The sequence below is a fragment of the Orbicella faveolata genome, unplaced genomic scaffold, assembly GCF_042242905.1.
Source record: "Orbicella faveolata isolate gen_17 unplaced genomic scaffold, um_ofav_v1 contig_3, whole genome shotgun sequence".
NCBI lineage: Eukaryota > Metazoa > Cnidaria > Anthozoa > Scleractinia > Merulinidae > Orbicella > Orbicella faveolata.
Genome location: NW_028301558.1, coordinates 4,839,180 through 4,858,101, shown reverse-complemented (window position 1 = coordinate 4,858,101; position 18,922 = coordinate 4,839,180). Strand labels below are relative to the sequence as shown.

Sequence of the window (18,922 nt, the reverse complement as noted above, 5' to 3'; positions counted from 1 at the left end):
GCTAGGCACAAAAATCAATTGACCTGAAAAACCGATATAGGACGGTTGGAACTGTGTATTACGCATGCTTGCTAAAGAAGTTAATTATATATATTCTAGAGCAACGCATTATATGCCACTAACGTTTTCAGCACAATACCCTAAAAGGTACCGTAAAAGCACCTGCTGTGGAACTTTGGAAGCTGAACACTCTAAAACCTGGTTTTCACTAGCGACGCAAGCATAAGCGCAAGCACAAGCGCAAGCACAAGCGCAAGCACAAGCGCAAGCACAAGCGCAAGCGCAAGCAATATGGATGACCCAAGTGAAAACAAAATTTGACGCAAGCATAAGCACAAGCAAAATCATCCGAACATTCCGAACTGTTTAGAGGTGATCTGGATCCAGTGTTTTCACTGGCCAAACATATCCACGTGTGGTAAATATCTTTGTGCTTGTGTTATGCCTGGGCAGTATTTCGTTTTCACCTGTTGCAGCGCAAACGCAAGCATAAGCGCAAACACAAGAAAAAGGAAAAATTTTGATCTTTGTGCTTGTGCTTGCGCTTGTGCTTATCCTTGCGTCAAGGCAGTTTTTACGGTGAAATAAGAATTGTTGTACTTGCGCTTGTGCTTGCGTCGCTAGTGAAAACCCCCGGGAGGGGGTCTCCCATTTGAAAAGGACGGCGGTGCCCGTCGGAATTTTTGAAAAGAACCCTCAAAAGGTACCAAGATCCTCTTTTGTTGGCATTGCTTGAAATGTTTTTCACCCCTAAGAGGTACTAATTCTAAAACAACCTACCATCTCTTGTCATATTTTTTCGACTCAATACCCTAAAAGATACCGCAAAGGCTCCCGCTGCTCCCCCGTTCTAGCTTGCGAACAGGCTCACCTTTGAGTCACACGCGCAAGCGTCGAAGAGCAAAGCGATCCGGCGGGAAAGAGTCTACTTTCTCGTCTTGCGGCTGCGCCGCTCGATTTCGCGCTCCAACGTGAGCCTGCGCTCACGCAGGCTACCCCCGTCCTTTTTATATGGGAGTCCCCCCGGGTGAAAACCAGGCTTAAGAGCTACCAGATCCGCTTTTTTAACCCCTTAAAGGTACGACGACCACCCCTGTCCTTTTTACATTGGAGTACCCCGCACGGGAGTAAAAAGCTTCTGAGTAAACCGATAAATGGTCTAGATTAAAAGTTGAGGGCAGGTTTGTTTTAGCTACGTACATTTGGCGGTTGCACGCTTCAGGGCGCCTCCTTCGTCTGCTGATCAAGCGTAGATCTAGGATAAACGATGACCGATTTCCAAAACAACAAGCACCGAAGGCGCAAGCTTCTAGAGTGCTCCCAGCCATACTCCCCCTGGAAATGATTGGATTTCAACTCCCTATAGTTCCCCCTTTCGTGGTTTTCTGAGTCATTCTAAAAAGTCTGACCAATTTCTGTCAAGAGATCATTAACGCGTTACTCCGGACGTTAAACAAAGTGATTCTCAAATGTTGTTTGGACGTGCCAGTTAATTCTTAACGGGGCTAGGAAACGATTGCTCTAACAAGTCTCGCAAATGTAGGAATAAAGTTTATTCAAGTGAAGCGACAAGAAGTTTACTTGTAATCGCGATTCATTCAAAGTGAAACGGTAAATAACCATGCCAAGCGATGGAACAAAGTGGTTTCGAGAACTAAGAAGTATGAATAGCGAATACATGTACTACAAAAAGATCAACTAGAAACAAGAGACTATAGTCTCTTGTTAGAAACTATAAACTTGGATGCAAAAACTTACTTGCGTTCGAATTCGCCGCTTGAGGAATTTCACGAAGTACACCGTAGAAAGAGTCTAGAAACCTTAAAACTTGATTTTTTCACATTGAAAGAATGACTGAGAAATACAAAGGATAATAGCGTTCTTTGTTCATATATCACAAAAAATATAACATGATACAACTGATAATAATACTAAGGGGCCTCTAAAGGCTAGAAAGGAAATACGAAAACCATAAAATATTTGGCCGCAACATCAGGTTTAACCCATTGCAATATCATAGTGCAAAGTTTAAGGATCAAGTTTCTGATTAATTAACTTGGTTTGCGAAGACTGCGGAGCTTCGCTCTGTTCGTTCTCTTCAGATGCAGAGCAGAATCGTTTTTGCTGTACTTGGATATGGTGTTCAGATTTTGACTATATTTTGGTCCCGAAATAGGGTATGTTCTTCACTCCAGCTCTGGGTATTTTGTTTCCGGCGTGAAGAACTATTTTTTCCCCATCTTCCCCCGCAGTAAACGCGACGGTCAGGCTAGTGGGAAATACGGTATGTTTCTAAAATTGATTTATGTCTTTAGGGGTTTTGAGTAACCGAAGGTATGCTTATGAAAGTGCACCTTTAAACCTGAGCCTCCCGGTAGGATTTACACTAGATCGTCAACCATTACCGAACTTATGGACCTTTTACTTCCTTTTACACTTCAGCCATTTCGAGAAATGAGCCAGAGACTGACTTGTTAGTAGAAAGAATTCCTCCAAAACGCTATTTGAATTTCTATGACTACGACAGAGCACGGTTATCCTGGTTATCTAGCGATTGAACGAGTGCAACACGCACACGTGAGATTTGGGTATCAAAATAGCTGCCTTACACGCTTGTCAGACTCGTGCTTGTTAGCCTGCGAAACAGCCGGCTGTTTTCGCAGGCTAACTGTCTGTGCGAATCCACATAATTCGGACGCCATGGAGTCCTGCATAGACCGCGCTTGCTGAGAAACACAATGAGAAACAATAGTGCAAGTGGCCACAGCTATATCTTTGCGTGGATCAGTAATGATGTTGGACTTCCGGTGACCCCTATGTTTTTTATCGTTAGATCACTTTCTCTAAAGTGACCTAAAGTACTTCTCACGTTTTGCGAAAAAAGTGAAAAAATTCCGCTTATTGGAAGTTTGAAGTTTTTTGCCCAAACCACTATTAAATTCTGATTTTTCGAGCTCTTCGTTGAGATATGCGACGGTTTCAAATGTTCCAATAAGGGTTAAAATTTATGACAAGAATGGCAACATTTGGAACTATGGTGAAGACAGACTCGCTCTTTCAACGCATGCAAAGATAGGTGGCCTCCGTTGAGACATCTTCAACATTTTTTAATACCTAAAACTCCTGGTGATCATGAATTTTTGAAACGAAGTCATACGCTCCTGCTTTCACAATGTTGTTGTTGTTGTTTTTCTTTTCGCCGTTAGGCCCTCACTGAATTACTTGTCGGTGTCAGCTGTTCTGCAGTGTTTCTCTGATTAACCGCTGGGGCACTTGTAACGATAAATGAATATACCGTTTTGACTGTAAAATGCTTGCTCGATATCAGTAGAAATCTTAGCTTTATTTTGGTCCACTGCATCTCCTAATAGCTTTCACAAACTAATTGCTTCCATCTGATTTTCTGAGAAGAAAAACTTCATGTATCAAGGGTAAATTTTTGACTCCGAAAGAAAAATGACAGTATACACCAAAAAGCCACCATTTCTAAAACGGAATAGTTCAAGAACATAGTTGAGCCATTACACAAAAAACCCCTCATCTAACAGAAACGAAGTGTACTGAGAAAATCTATTGACTGCGGGCACACAGCGACCAACCAAAAAACTGAGGCCGCGGGCGCAAAAACACAACAAAGTTCACAGGCAGTCCGTCATATTGAGTTCGAACTACGGTTCCTGAAGAAGAGCAGTAAAACTGCCCGAAACGTCACGTTTAAAAACATTTTAGCCTCAGAAAAGTCCCGTTTAGAACGATATTTACTTCATTACTTTATACGGAATTACTAAGCTTGACAGAGTATTTTTCATATCTTGGCTTATTAGCGCTTTTTCATGGCCAGTTCTTCGGTTGTCGGCACTACTTCCAATCTATTGGCACAACAAAAAGGTCAGAGCTGGCTACTGCCTGTTCTTGGATCACTGATGACTGAGTGCGCTGGAACTATATTGATTCCTGAACGTCACCGTCATAACCGGCAAGGAAAATGAATGTTAAGCACTGTTAAATTACTCTTAGATTATCGACTGACGGTCAAAAGTTCTTTTTCGAAGCACTTTATTGAACCATTTCAAAGCATGCCATCACCGCTCTTTTACAAAAGTTTTAGTTACCCAATATTTAAGTTTGTCTATTACATTTCAAAACAGCGCAAGTAAACTAAACTATGAAACGCTTCGTTTTCTTTCACAGCTCACTGTGTTGTTCAGCTACTGTGGCTTAGGGACTTCCTCGATCATGATTCGGGTCACGGATTTGTGCCCAGCATACGCGTCAGAACCGCTCTTGAAACCAGGACAATCGCCGACCACCAATCCCACGCGTACGGTGCCCTTACCAATCCCCTCACTGTACCCCCCGATCTGACTGTGCTTGTGTAGGTTGGTGTCTGTTCTGCCATGGTTCTGCAAAATCGCATCGATCGCTTCGATAGTGGTTGGGTTAGAACATTCCACGCCATTGAAGGTGAAATACCAACGCTTACAGCAGAGGTTACAAAGAGCTACTCTGAGATCGCCATCGAACTCCACTTTCAAGGCTGTGTCTTGGTTTTTTTTAACAAAGACGCAGTCCTACAAAAATAAAGAAAGGCATTACGAAAGAGAGCGTAAAAGAACTACAGTGATCAAATTCCTACACAAATTAAAAATCACAAAAAACACTAACCCTTATCAATCCGTAATCCTTGCCATCTTCCAATGGTTTCCAGGTGCACTGTTTCCAGTTCCTCTGAGGGACCACCCCCGAGAGACCCTTTTCTCCTTTGTCGCCCTGGGTTCCTTTAGGGCCCATCTTTCCAGGTGGTCCGACGGGTCCTTGGCTTCCTTTGGACCCTTCAGGGCCCTGAGGTCCCCTTTTACCGGGGGCTCCCACAAGTCCTTGGTCACCCTTGGCCCCGTCTCTTCCACTGAGCCCAGGCACTCCGGGGACACCTGGGACGCCACTGACTGGACAGCTTGAGATCTGCGGAGACTGAGTCTTTGCCCAGTGATAAAACAAGATTGCAATTACATGTAAGAAACTTTGTCTTCACTTCAAAGTGTCCGGTTTACAAGGAATAATACTAGGAAAAACAAGTTAAAACATATCTGCTGGGGAAAAGAAACAGATGTGAATTGGGCAGAAAAATTCATATTTAAATGCTTATTTCTTAGAGATTTCGTAGCCGACATGGTCCCAAATGAATTATGGCAATTTAGCTGGTTGACTGCTTCTGAAAATGCTGCATTTTGATTTAAAAAGACAGCCCTGACAGTTTTATTCGTTTCTATCTCCAGACAAACTGGCACAGGAATTACGAACATTCACTCGACAAGGACAACCAAAATCAGAACAATGTTTGGGTCAAGCAGTTATATAGCGGTCTTTTAAATAATCAGTTGAAAATACCGATGTAGTATTATTCGAATGGGATCAGGTTTATTCCTCTTCGTATTTTTTTACTTTCAAATCGGCAGGTTTTTGAAGAATATCTGCGAATCGCGACTAAGAGATGCGAGCCAAACGAGCGAGGCCGCGAAGTAAGATCCAAACTGAAAGAAGGAACTGAATTATGCAAAGCGAAAACAACATGGTCATTGACTTCAATATCGGGGACCAAGGTGTTTTACGTTTCCGTAAAAGAGGCCAGTCAAAAACCACATTGATTTGCTGAAAGGACAAACTTATGAAGTAAAAACCCTACCGACTGGTTGGCGGAAAACACCAACTACGAAAATTCGCTTAATTACATGGCAAAGACAACCAAAAAAGTGCAAGGTTTGTGTAAGGTAGTTATACTGAGTTATAGAGGTCGTTCAAATAATCAATTGAAAGTGCCGACACAGTATTCTTTCGAATGGGATAAGTTCAATAGATTATCAAAGTAAGAGAGTGTATCCCCCACATACGCCTTCTACAGAAGGTAATCCCTTTTAAGTTATTTTAAGACATTGTTTCGTTGATCAAACAGGCGTTGCCTCTTAATTGACAGATTTATTTGTTGACAAGAATCGTGATTAACACAAATTATATACATTGATTTAAAAGCGTTAGGTTATTGTGTTTCAAACCAGTTTTTCAGTAGAATCGAAGTGAGAAAGAAGTTATTTTAGTCTGTCTGTTAAACCCGCTTACCTGGAGAATCTGTTTGTTAAACCCGCTTACCTGGAGAATCTGTTTGTTAAACCCGCTCACCTGGAGAATCTGTTAAAGACTCAGTGCTAACCCGTAAACTGCGACTGTTGTAACTACCCGCCACAGAAGTAAGTTGAAATGCAAGTTTTCTGAATTTAGCTTCGAGAAAAAGATTTATTTGTGTTCGTTCTAATTGCGAATTATAAATGTATTTCTTTTAGATCGAATAATTATTAAACCTTGGCTTGATATTATGCGGTTTGTGGTGGTCTTGTGAGCTAGCCAGTTCCATGTGCAACAGACATGGTACCCAGTTCTTCCGAGGATGTTACTCGCGCGTTGCGTGGATGTTTTCGTGGAGGATATGTTCATGTTTCGTTTCGTTTTAAAGAGAAAGAAAACCTCCAACGCTGTGGGGATGTCTTCTTTGATATTTTAATATCAAAGAAGCCAAGGAGCTTCGGTCCTCGCTATGTTTTAATGCATTTCGAAACTTTATTGGGAGTTTAAATAAGAGACAGATGTCCGCAGAACAAACACTGAACAACAAATGAAAAAACGGCAGAGAAATGAGCAGCCAAACAAGTGCGATGCAAAACAAACGAACGCCCGAACACAGCGCAACTGAGCACACAGATATTCCAAAGTGCAGACAGAAGCTCCCCCCGCCCAAGCAGCAAAAGGGAGTTAAATTGAGCAACAATGACAACAACACCAAAGACACTTTATATCCAATATATGAATCTAGCAAGAATTTCGATTCATTCAGTTTTTCTATCGCTGTCAGAGATATTCCCAACAGAATATGTATGACAGCGTCAAAATTCGAAAAAGAAGTTTCAAAAATTGGCCACCGTAGTTCACGTTCTCTACGCAGAATGTGGCCTTTTCATGTTGTATTTTGTAAAGAACGGCAAAGAAATGAATAAAATTATAACGCACGCTACACAGCCAATGTATTCGTTGCCGTTGCCGTAGTGGTTTGCTTATTAAGCTCCCAAAAACCAAATTAACAGCAAAAGAATGAACAGTCAACCGACCACATAAGCAAACGAAAGCGCAGCCGAAAAAAAACAGGACGCGAAGAGTGCAGAAAACATCTGTGCTATGGACCGTCCCTTGAACTTGAAAATCAGAACATATAAAATGACTTTTCGCCATATTTCCCCTCATGTAGTCTCAGCTAGTTGCGAGAAAGTCGCTTGGGTCCACGCATCGCGCGAGTAACATCCTCGAAATAACTGGGTACCATTTCTAAAAATGAGGAATAACCTTGAATATAAGGCCTATATGGGAGATTCACTCTCTTACGTTGATAATCTCTTGAATCAGGTGTATTTCTCTTTGTAATTTTTTACTTTCAAATCGGCAGGTTTTTGAAGAATATCTGCCAATCACGACTGAGGTGAGATACGGGCCAAACGAACGAAGTCGTGAAGGAAGACCCAAAGTAAAGAAGGGACAGAATGATTCATAACGAAAACATCTTATTTGATGACTTTAATACCGGGCACCGAGGTGTTTTACGTTTGCGAAAAAGACCAGTCATCAAAAACCACACTGATTTGCTGAAAAGACAAACTTGTGAAGTAAAAACCTTACCGACTGGTTGGTGTAAAATACCAATTGTGGAATGATACACGAGAAAAGACAAATGATCTTCAAATTCATCTTTCCTTGGTTTACGTCAAGTCCACTTAGTCTGGAAGAATTCTGTAAACTAGGAAAACAATGACACAAAAACAATCAGCTCCTCGAAAACAAAAAGAAAATTTAACCGAGAGAAAACAATTTAACCAAGAGAAGAGCATTCATTCACCTTCTGAGTCGATTGGACTGAAAAACCACTTACCAAATTAACTCAAATTATCGCCAAGTTTACGTCCAAGATTTCTTGGCGTCAGAGACTTCAAAAGTTCGGATTAAAATAATACTCAGAGTTTAAAGTTTTAACTCTGGACTCTAAACAACTCATACGCTTCACACAATTCTTTTTTAGTGAAAAAACTGGTTCACCTAGCCTCAAACTGGTTTGTTTAACACAACAAATATTTACTGTCCGGTTGAGCTGACAATAAGGTAAATATTTGCCTGGTTTCACAGACAGATGATCAAAAACTCAACATTTTCTGTCATGCTACCAGACACTCCTGCAAAACGCAAGAATTTGATTTGAGATTATCTGATTTGGTTCGAGGTTTAAGTGTTGCCGTGCAGTAAACTGCTTTATTATTCAACTTTCATACACTGTACGAATTCCGATTTTCTGATTGGCTGATTTGTACCACTTGATACTGGGTTGTGACGAGACAACCACCTTGACGTCATCATTATGGTGTAATAGCCGTGGTGTTAATTCAACACACCACTGTCATTACACCATGGCTTCGACCGACTCAAATATGGTGGTTTCAATGCAGTGTTTCTTTGTGCAGTGTATTCAATTTGAATAATAAAAATGTTAACGCACTCATTGTTCGTGAATTATCGGGATTTACCCGTACTCGTTCACTAACAATGAACTCGGTATTGACATTTCTCGTTCTTTGTTAGTGAACTCGTGCAGGTAAATCCCGATTATTCACTCGCTGAGTGCGATAACCTGTAATAGGCCCTTTGCACGATCCGGTCACATGGTACAAAATCACACATGCTGGTGAGCAAGTTGCGCAGTGGGACTTCCAAAACAATGCAACTCGTGCCAGTCCACCTGGACCTGCCTTTGTTTTGGAAGTCCCACTGCGCAACTTGCTCACCAGCATGTGACCGGATCGCGCAAAGGGCCTATTAAAAGTAAACACTGACGCAAGCAAAAAAGAAGTGAAATTCGTGTAGTAAACTGCTTCAAAAGCATACACTGATGCATGCAAAAATAATAACTTAAATGTTGTGTTAACTCATAAACTTCCTCTATAAATTCATAAATATTTGAAAACTTAATCTTGATTTATCTTTCATGTTCTCTTTCCGAACTCCATACATTTTTCTATAAATTAGTTAGGAGAATTTGTTTCACTATCAAAGCGGCGCTCCGTTGGTGATCATTTGCTTGACTCTCGTGACCTATAATCCTGATAATGGCTCAGATCATCATGAAAAATTATATATTTATCAATCTGGCCTGTGCATCCTCGTTATTTAAAACTCCTTTTATTGCGGGTCAAAAAATTTACGTCAAGTCAGTACTGTTTAATTGTTTTCTGTCACGGTGTTACTTAGCACCTTCATTAAAATTATACTTGAATTAATGAGTGAACTATTGGATAAGCGACATCAAAGCATTCTAATTAAATTTATTTACTACTACATTAATAAAATCTCAACAAGAAATCCTATTACAAATACCTCTGAGAAACGAAACGACGCGATTCATTCAAAATCAATTCATTGGGTGAATTAAGCAAACGTTTGCATGAGCGGACGTACCATTGTGCGGACAAGGCGGCCCATCTTTTTTTATAGGTGTAGGGTGAAACTTTCTTTGCCTTGCGCGCGTTGTTAACTAAAGGAGAAATTCCGCCCTTTTTTGTCTCCCATTTCGTTGCATGGCTCAAAAGAATATTTGTGTAAGCTAACATGGTCTAATATAATTTGAATTTCTCGATTTTGTTGACTGGATATTTCAAGTTCACGTACAAATTTAGGCAACTGTAACATTAGCTTCAGACTACGAGAAGTCGGTTTTTATTCTTGGGATTCCCCGCGCTCGGGACTGAGTTTAGATTACGCAAATTAGAGAAAGAAAAGCGGAGGGAATGAGAAAAGGCAGGAAAAACCTACTACGAAGACTGCGAAGGTCTTTCATTTTTTCTTGTACGTTCTCGGCGCCAGGCTTGTCACCGCTCGATCGCTCGTCGCGCGCTAGGAAAAGAACGAGATCACTCGCAGTCTACAGCTGCTTTGATTTCTGGTCTAGAACGAAGCTGACCTGAGATCCTAAAATGTAACTGACTTATTTTACCGGCCTCTAATAAACCGGTAAAACAAGGTATTTTACTTTGGCCCTCTAACGCCACGTCATCTTTTTCAAATTGACTCAGCGCTTACATCTGTAATCCTAATGGAAAAAACCACTGATACTATCAGGGCTTTTTAGAGAAGGACTGAGGGGCAAAGCGCAAGCCGATATGATAACTGTCAATCCTAATCGTGGACCCTTTATTTCTGCTCGGGTTCAGACCTTCAGTATTCTCCATTATAATCCATCAAATACTTTCGCTCGCGCGCGATTGGTCTAAGCCCGTCACGTGACTAAATATTCCCCAGCTAAAACTGGGGAATATCCGAGGATATTCCCCAGCTTTCAAAACTGCGCGTGTTGCGAAAACTATTTGAAGGATAATCAACACAATGGCCTCCATTTGGCGCAAAAATATGCTCAGATATTTGCCCTTGGACATTATCTGTTCCACTGACAAATATCCTATCGCGCCAAATGGAGGCTATTGTTTATTTATTTATATGTCTTTCCATTAATGGTTTGGTTGGTCAGCGGACGTTATTGAATTGGTCAGTTTCATGATGTCCAGGATAATCAAGGTCTTGCCAAGTGCTATCAACCTCAGTCCCTGGATATCGACCTGGATATCATGTAAAACTAAATTCAACAACTTTTTGTCACCATTCAAACCAATAATCCTCAGTTTTAAAGGCCGGGAAGGTGTCATGGTAACAAAAAAGATAAATAAGACGCACACTAAATTAAGAAAGATGTTTTGGATCCCGAACTTCTTTCTGAGGTTAGTCGGTATCTCCATGGAGTTCAGTTGAACATATGATCACTCTTTAGTCTTCAGTAGGTATTAGAATTTAATTCGAGTTTAAACGTTCCGTGCTTGTACTTCCTTTAGACTGTTCACAGCCCTCTATGTTCTCGTATTTTTATGCGATCGCTGAACGGGCGGATAGTATCGCGAGAGAACTGGACGCAAGCGCAAAACAGAAGACTAGCTAGCTACAATAGCTTCTCCTATTAGGCTGTGAACAGTCTAATAATAGTAATATATACGTTAACTTCTAAATATTGCTTTTTGAGTTAATTTAACGTTTCAAAAGTGTAACAGCTCGGGTCTTTTGTCCAGAAAAAGTCAGTGTCGTTTTCGGCATTTTCGATTGTACTGGTGTCCTCAGAGGCCTATATGATATAAGATAATATAATGGGCTCCTGGTGTCTTGGAAGAAAAGAAACAAACGAGGCTCTACGAAACAATTCCAAAACTTGAAACCTGCTCTTAAATCGGTGTGGGGTGGGAGTGGGTTACATTTAGAGTGGATTTCGTTCTGCGAGCGAAAATTCAGGTCAAGTTGAATTGAAGGAATCAGCGGACAAGACAGCTAAAAGAACCTTTCAACAAAAAGTCATACAACAATCAACAAATGCTTTTAGATCATTTTAATCCCTGTTGAGCGTGAAGCTCTATGTTATCATACAGCAAACAACCTTCCTCCTTTCTGAGTTGCTTAGTTTGAAGCTGCTCAGTTCTGGGGTGCAGGAAATTCCTCAGTCATGATTCGGGTCAAGAAGTTATACCCAGTATAACCATCAGCTGTTTTGAATCCAAATTTCCGACGTGAAATGCAACTCGGACGATTCTCTTGGGAATTCTTTCATAGCATCCACTAATCAGAGTTGAATTGCATATGCCAAGAGCTTAAACAATAGCGATTGTTTAATTCATTTAAACACTTTCGGTAAAGATAAAAATTGCTGATACTATATCACTTTAGAGTAATTCATTTTTGGCGCTCTTCACCCTAAACTACGATGTGCTAATGAACGAAGGAGCATTGAAAAAAGTTTCTCGACGTGCATCATCGTTCTATTGAAGATTTCATGTACACTCCTCTCTGAAATAGAAAGCAAACTTGGGTCCACATTTAATAATAATAATAATAATAATAATATTTATAATGCGCAAATTTCATAAAACGTTCAAATGTGTATGACAAGATTAAAAACGGAATAAAAAGGCTAAAATTACAATTAAAAGTAAACTAGCAATGATTTTAAAAAGCCTAAATTACAATTAAAAGTAAACTTACAATAATAAAAACAACTATGATAAAAATGTATGACGGAAAAGGTGAGTTTTAGCTTGGCTTTAAAAATACTAACAGTGATGGCGCTTCTTATGTCAAATGGTAACGCATTCCAGAGTTTCGGTGCAGCATAGGTAAAAGAACGGTCACCTAGTGTAGCTTTTAATTTAAAACGCGGATTACTAAGAAAAAGTTTATCGCTAGAATTCCTTAGATTATATTTGGATGGGAGCCTAAGAGAAATAAGAGACGATAAACAAGTAAGCGCATTTGTTACTGAATCACCTAACCAGGAAGGGAATCGAAAGCGAACCAATTTCTGTTTCATCTATCAGCCCATAATCTGTTTTATCACATTCCATGTGAGGAACTCATCCAGAATGCTTGCTACAAGCCTAGGGCAAGCGAGTAACATGGCACAACAGGATTGCGGAGTCCTCGTCCAGTTTTTAAAGTGACTCAACATAAAGAATTTAGAACGCCACTGAGTATTTCAAAGACGGAAACTTTGCCAAAATGCCACAGTTAAGGAGTGATAAAAGAAGGGGCAGCATTTTTTTTATTCTATGTGACGTTGCTTTCACTGTGTTGTGGATGTTGTTGTTGTTGTTGTTGTTTTTCGTTTTAGGCCTTCATCTACTCGTTGGTGTTAGCTGTTCTTTGTTTCTCTGATTAGCCGCTGAGGCATTTTAAACGATAAATGAATATACCTTCTTGACTGTAAAATGCATGTTTGTTCGATCTCAGTTGAAATCTTACACATATTTTGCTCGGTGATAAACTTCTAATAGCTTTCACAAACTGGCTGGTACATTGTTGGTTGATATCTAACAAATTTGGTTTTTTGAGAAAAAAAAAACACTACTTCCTTCGTGTATCAAGGGTCAATTTTTGGCCTCAAAGAAAAAACCGTATACACCAAAAAGCCACCTTTTTAAAATGGGATTAGCTAGTGTCAAGTATTTTCCCTATTGAGGGTTTGTCGCACTATTTTTTATGACCAATTCTTCGGTTTTCCTAACCACTTCTAAACACAGCAACAAAAAGTGTAGAGGTTCCTGGCTATATTGCCTGTTTTCGTATCATTGAGGGCTGAGTGCGCTGGAACTATTGATTCCTAAAGGTCGTTGTTTTAACCGGCAACGAAAAAAATGTAGAAACTGGTCAAAAGTACTTTATTGAACCATTGCAAAGCATGCCATCACCGCTCTTTTAAAAAGTTCTTAGTTGCCCAAAAATTTTAATTTATCTACTACAGTTCAATCAAGAAAATTAAACTATTAAAGGTTCGTTTTCCTTCACAGCTCACTGTATTTTTCAGCTACTGTGGCTAAGCGACTTCCTCGATAATGATTCGAGCCACGGAGTTGTACCCAGCATACGCGTTAGAACCGCTTTTGAAACCTGGGCAATCTCCGACCACCAATCCCACGCGTACGGTGCCTTTACCAATCTCCTCACAGTACCCCCCCCCCCCCGATCTGACTGTGCTTATGGAGGTTGGTGTCTGTTCTGCCGTGATTAGTAGCAAGAACATCGATCGCTTCGATAGTGATTGGCTTAGAACATTCTATGCCATTGAAGGTGAAATACTAACGCTTGCAGCAAAGCACACAAATCCGGAAATCTCCATCATACTCCACTTTCAATGTGGTGTCTTGGTTTTTCTTCACAAAGACGCAATCCTAGAGTGAGAGATAATTAAAAGAATTGAAAGAATTAGCACTGAACTTTATACTGAATAGAGAGGAAAATAGGCCTACCAGATCAATTGCTTAACCCCATATGCACAAACGAATTAAGGTTACAGTATACCTTCAGATCGGCAATTTTCTTCAAATTTGGATTTTTGGTTCAAAGTAATGATCGAAGAGTAATCTCTAATTTCTGAAAACAAAATTGAAAAAAACTCAATATTGGCGGAGAAATGGAGGTTTTACGTTACGGCCGGAAGTAAAAGTTCCCTCTTGATTGACAGCCCTATAACGTGTACGCAATCAACCGAGACTACTTTCGCGGGAATATATGGATACCACGAATTGGCTGGCTATTCAGATCCAAGCATTTTTCGTATTAGATGTAATTCTATTAAGTTATAAGTAAACATGGGCCACGGAAAACATTGTTTACCACTTCGAAAAAGCGAAGAACGAATGAAAACACATCAATGAGTGAAGAAGCGAAAGTTGGCCTCGCGGATGAAGCTATAGCTATCGTATCAAGCGGGCGAAAAGATCGAGTCAAGAGTACAGAAAGATTCTGTAAAAATTTGGGAACTCGACAGCTATAACAGCGATGTTTACATTGACTCTTTTGTTGATTCCGATACTGATGAATCGCCCAACTCATTGAGATCCATTGGAATATTATCCATGCACATTTGCTCCGCCGCGCTTTCTTTTGTTCAGTTTGTTCTCGTCGCCCAGCCACTCTAGCGTTCGTATCCTTTTTCGTCTTCCCCATTTTGCCAGACCAGCTTCAAGAAAAACCGAGCTACAGAAAAATTATCTCTCCGCCTTGAGCGCATTGCGAAACACAAGGGTTTTTTCGAGATTCACGCGTAAATTTAACCGCGAGTTAATGGTAGTAAATTTTCCAAGCGCTGATTGGCTCAGTGATCTGAGAACCCAGTTGAAGGCGTTTGTGGGCGGAGTTTGTTTGCGAAGCAAGAGATTTTTCTTAGCGCTGTTTTCTCGAATAAATTTTTTCGCTTGAAGCAGACACTTTAAAGAGTTACAACTCAAAGGGGATTTGTTTGATTGCCCTCAAATTTGGACAGTAGCTAGATTAACATATAAAAAACAAAAACGTGTCTGCGAATTGTTTATTTCGACATATTTTTTCTCCGAGAGCAATTTTTGTACGATCACTTCACATTTTTTAAATCCTATTTTGAAAATGTTCTGTAACTTTTTACTGCAATTGAATGTGGAAAAACGCAGACACGCTTTTTTAGCGCTTTTTGTCCTGAAACCGAGGAAAAAAATAAATTGGCGAAAAACAAAATTCGCTTTGACTTGTAGCTTCCAAAAGGTGATTAGGACGTTCGCATTTAGTGGCCGTGAAAAAATCGGCACTTCATTTTATTTCAAAATTTTTGGTATGGTTTGATAGCCAGCTCTATAAGCTTTAATTTGATATAGGGGTTTAGGTATCTACATCTTAAACCGGACGCGCTACATCGCTTGGACGTGAGACACCCCTGAAGGTATACGGTAACCTTAAACGTAGAAAGCCGCCTAGACTCTATCAGATCAGCCTTCTACTAACGAAGTCATAATCTTCAGTAAATTTAGAATTACTAACCTTTATCAAGCCGTAATTCCTGCCATCATTCAGTTTGCTCCAGACGCACTGTTTCCAGTTCCTCTGAGGGACCACAACTGAGGGCCCCTGTTCGCCCTTGTCGTCCTGGTTTTCCTTCGGGCCCATCTTTCCAGGTGGTCCCACTGGCCCTTGACTTCCTTTGGACCCTTCAGGGCCCTGAGGTCCCCTTTTACCGGGGGCTCCCACAAGTCCTTTCTCGCCCTTAGCCCCATCTCTTCCACTGAGCCCAGGCACTCCGGGGACACCTGGAACGCCATGGGCAGATTGAGATCTGCGGAGACTGGGAAATTACCTGTGATAAAAGAAGATTGACAAACTTTGACTTTATTTCAGTGCTTGGTTACAAGGAAATATTCTGGGAAATGAAAGTTAAGACATTTCTTCTGGAAAAAAGGAAGAGATATTATATTTTGTCAGTAACTAGAAAAGTTGCTACTGAATAGCCTATTTGTTACTAATGTCGTAACCAAGATGATCCCAGATGCATTAAGACACATTAACTCGTTGTATGCCTCTAAAATTGTTGCGTTATGATCTTAAAGACAGCCTCTATATCTTTTCCCTCCCATCTTCAGACGCTACTAACACAAGAATACAAACATTCGCCCCAATGCATGACGAAGACAACCAAAAAAAGATCAGGCTTTGTGTATAAAGGCAGTCATCGCTTAAATGATAAATTGAAAATAGGCAGGCAATATTTTTTTTAATGGGATCAGGTGTATAAATCTTTGTATTTTTTACTACAGAAACTAGGTCATCGCCTTTCCTTGTTTAATCGCATATTTCATATGTTAGACAATAGAACTCGCATAACCTTCTACAATGGGCTAGTGCTGCCACACCTAGACTATGCTGACACAGTGTGGGGAGATCAACCCGGTCTAAAATCAGAAATGGAAATATTGCAAAGTTTTCAGTACAAATTTGCGAAGAAAATTAAATTAGGCAAGATGTCTTCTTCAGAAGCTCTGAAGTGTCTGAATTGGCTCCCTCTGGCTGGAAGACGTTTTTCTCACCGATGTACCGCCGTAGAAAATGCGATCAAAGGAGACATTCCGCAACATTTTGAAAGTTTTAAATCGACACTAAGAAGTTCACATGGCTACAACACTAGACATGGCTACTTACCTAGATTGCCTAAACCTAAAACGGAATGGGGAAAGAGAGTGTCCCACTTCCGTTTTACAAATGACTGGATGTCTCTCCCAGTATTTTTAAGAAAGCCAATGCGATGCACAATTTTTAAGAATAACCTTACAAGGTTCTTAATGGATAAACATTTTTAGAAAAATATTTTTAGATGTACCACGTATTGTTAATAGATAATTATTTGTAATTAGTTTTTTAGGAGAGTAGACAGTTTTTTTTAGTTTTTTTTTTGGTAGTCTTAGTAGTTTTAATTATTGTATATTTTATCTTTTAGATCTGTGATATTTGTATTTCTTATTTTAGATTTTAATACTTTTTATTTTTATAGAGGACCTCCCTGAAAACCACGTATTTACGTGACGGGCGCTTCCTCTTTAAAGATTGTTTTTATTATTATTATATTATTATTATAAAGAATCGTGACTCAGAGATATACGAGCCACAGGCGCAGCGATAAACGGTGACGGATTTCCGAAACAATGAGCGCCGAACGTGCAAGCACAAAAGATTTTTAAACTCGTTTAAGGTAATTCCTCTGAAAGTGACAATAGATTGTCCACTGAATATTTGTCATGTGATAACTTCAATTTTGAAATAAAAAAGGAGGGTGCCCATGTTCATTAAGGAGCAGTGAGGCATTGAAAATTCCCCATTTTGGCATTATTTAATGCTTATTATAAGAACGCATTCCCAGTAATTGTAACATCTTTGTAAGCCCGGACTCATAAGAACACGCATTAAACTACAGTCAATACATTTTGTCGGACACAAATAAACGGTTAAGTTTGATTCAGACAGAAAGCTAAATCCTTGATTAAAAATTTGAACCAAATTTCTTGACGTGGTTACCGACTGCAAAATAGAAAAGACCACAGTGTATCTGCTTTTTTTCTTATTTATTCAATTTTCAGCAATAGAAATTAGATCAGTCTTTTCTCATGCAAACCTTATGATTAGTTGATAACAACGACTGAAAAAAAATTGGGGTGCCCATGCTCGTTGGTGAGCTAGAGCCATTTTTCAACTGACAGAGCTCAATATCAAGGCAAATCCGTCATGTTTTCAATATGCGCGTGCACAAGCGCACGCTAATGACGCCATAAATTATGCGCAGCACAAGGAGCCCTCACATCCGTTTAGAACATGAATAAAAGATGAACCTACCTTTATCGCGCGTGTTTTGTGTTTTGTGGCGGTCATTTTGAATTTTTAATACGCGCGTGGTGTGCTAGTGCGAGGTCTGGAGCCGAAATTACGGAAGTCTGGGACGGGCGTGAAAATTCGCAAATTCTCGGGGTGTAGCCGATCTTAGAGCTCCGAGCAGGCTCCGAGCGATTTTCCGTAATTTCGGTTCCAGACCTCGCACTAGCACACCGCGCGCGTATTAAAAATTCAAAATGGCCGCCACAAAACACAAAACACGCGCGATAAAGGTAGGTTCATCTTTTATTCATGTTCTAAACGGATGTGAGGGCTCCCTGTGGTGCAGTAAGGATGCGCAATGCAAATGTGAGGAATGACCTTAAGTCCCCTTTCCTGGGTTTCTAAGTCGTTCTCAAATATCTGACCGATTTCCGTAAGACGGTGGAAACCGGTGAGGACCAGCGCCTGAGCCAAACGAGCAAAAGCCGCTAGTGAAGAAAGACCCAAACCGGGTGTCGCGGTGTTTTACGTCTGAGAAAAGGAGACCAGTCGAAAACCACATTGATTTGCTGAAAGGACAAACTTGTGAAGTGAAAACCCTACCGACTGGTTGGTGGAAAACACCACTTGTGGAATGATAAAAGAGAAAAGCCAAATAATCTTCAACCTCATCTTTCGCTTGGCTTACGTCAGCTCCACTTAGTCTGGAAGAATTCTGTAAACTAGGAAAACAACGACACCAAAGCAATTATATGTGTATAATACAATTTTGAAATTCATGATGATAATCGATCGAAGTTAGCAACCAGCTCGGCTTAGTCGCAATCTCTCGGCTGAAATTTAACCGAGAGAAAAACATTCCTTCACCTCTTGAGTCGGTTGAACTAAAAAACCGCTTACCCAATTACCTCAAATTATCGTCAAGTTTACTTCCAAGATTTCTTGGCGTCAGAGACTTCAAAAGTTCAGATTAAAATACCACTCAGGGTCTGAAGTTTTAACTCTAGACTCTAAACAACTCATACGCTTCGTCACATAATTCCTTTTTAGTGTTTACTGTTTCTCGTAAAAACTAGTTCACCTAGCCTCACACTGATTCGTTTAACGCAACAAATATTTACTGTCCATTTGAGCTGACAACAAAGCA

The 18,922-nt window shown here is 40.2% G+C and overlaps 1 protein-coding gene, 1 long non-coding RNA gene and 1 pseudogene across 3 annotated transcripts; 1 reads left to right on the top strand and 2 right to left on the bottom strand.

Annotated features, from left to right (window-relative positions):
- Window positions 1-2,036: 2,036 nt before the first annotated feature.
- On the top strand, window positions 2,037-4,674 carry LOC149106145 (uncharacterized). Its single transcript, XR_016209624.1, has 2 exons — window positions 2,037-2,284; window positions 4,192-4,674. It is a non-coding gene; the product is annotated as an uncharacterized LOC149106145 (long non-coding RNA).
- On the bottom strand, window positions 4,040-8,104 carry LOC110053238 (collagen triple helix repeat-containing protein 1-like). Its single transcript, XM_089297460.1, has 4 exons — window positions 7,967-8,104; window positions 7,717-7,834; window positions 4,666-4,977; window positions 4,040-4,571 (listed from the first exon to the last, which is right to left on the bottom strand). The coding sequence occupies exons 2-4, from the start codon at window positions 7,783-7,785 to the stop codon at window positions 4,209-4,211; spliced, it is 744 nt and encodes a 247-aa protein (XP_089153586.1). The 5' UTR covers window positions 7,786-7,834; window positions 7,967-8,104; the 3' UTR covers window positions 4,040-4,208.
- Window positions 8,105-13,312: 5,208 nt separating this feature from the next.
- On the bottom strand, window positions 13,313-16,537 carry LOC110053239 (collagen triple helix repeat-containing protein 1-like; annotated as a pseudogene). The gene is made up of 3 exons (XR_016209920.1): window positions 16,500-16,537; window positions 15,460-15,760; window positions 13,313-13,838 (listed from the first exon to the last, which is right to left on the bottom strand). The product of XR_016209920.1 is annotated as a collagen triple helix repeat-containing protein 1-like (transcript).
- Between the last annotated feature and the right edge of the window lie 2,385 nt (window positions 16,538-18,922).

Bases quoted from the DNA above. Each gene is read 5' to 3' on its own strand.
- LOC110053238 (XM_089297460.1), bottom strand. From the start codon at position 7,785: ATGAATTTGAAGATCATTTGTCTTTTCTCGTGTATCATTCCACAATTG. The intron at 4,978-7,716 runs GTAAGGTTTTTA...CACTGGGCAAAG, and splicing joins TATTTTACACCAACCAGTCG to ACTCAGTCTCCGCAGATCTC. The intron at 4,572-4,665 runs GTTAGTGTTTTT...TTATTTTTGTAG, and splicing joins AGGATTACGGATTGATAAGG to GACTGCGTCTTTGTTAAAAA.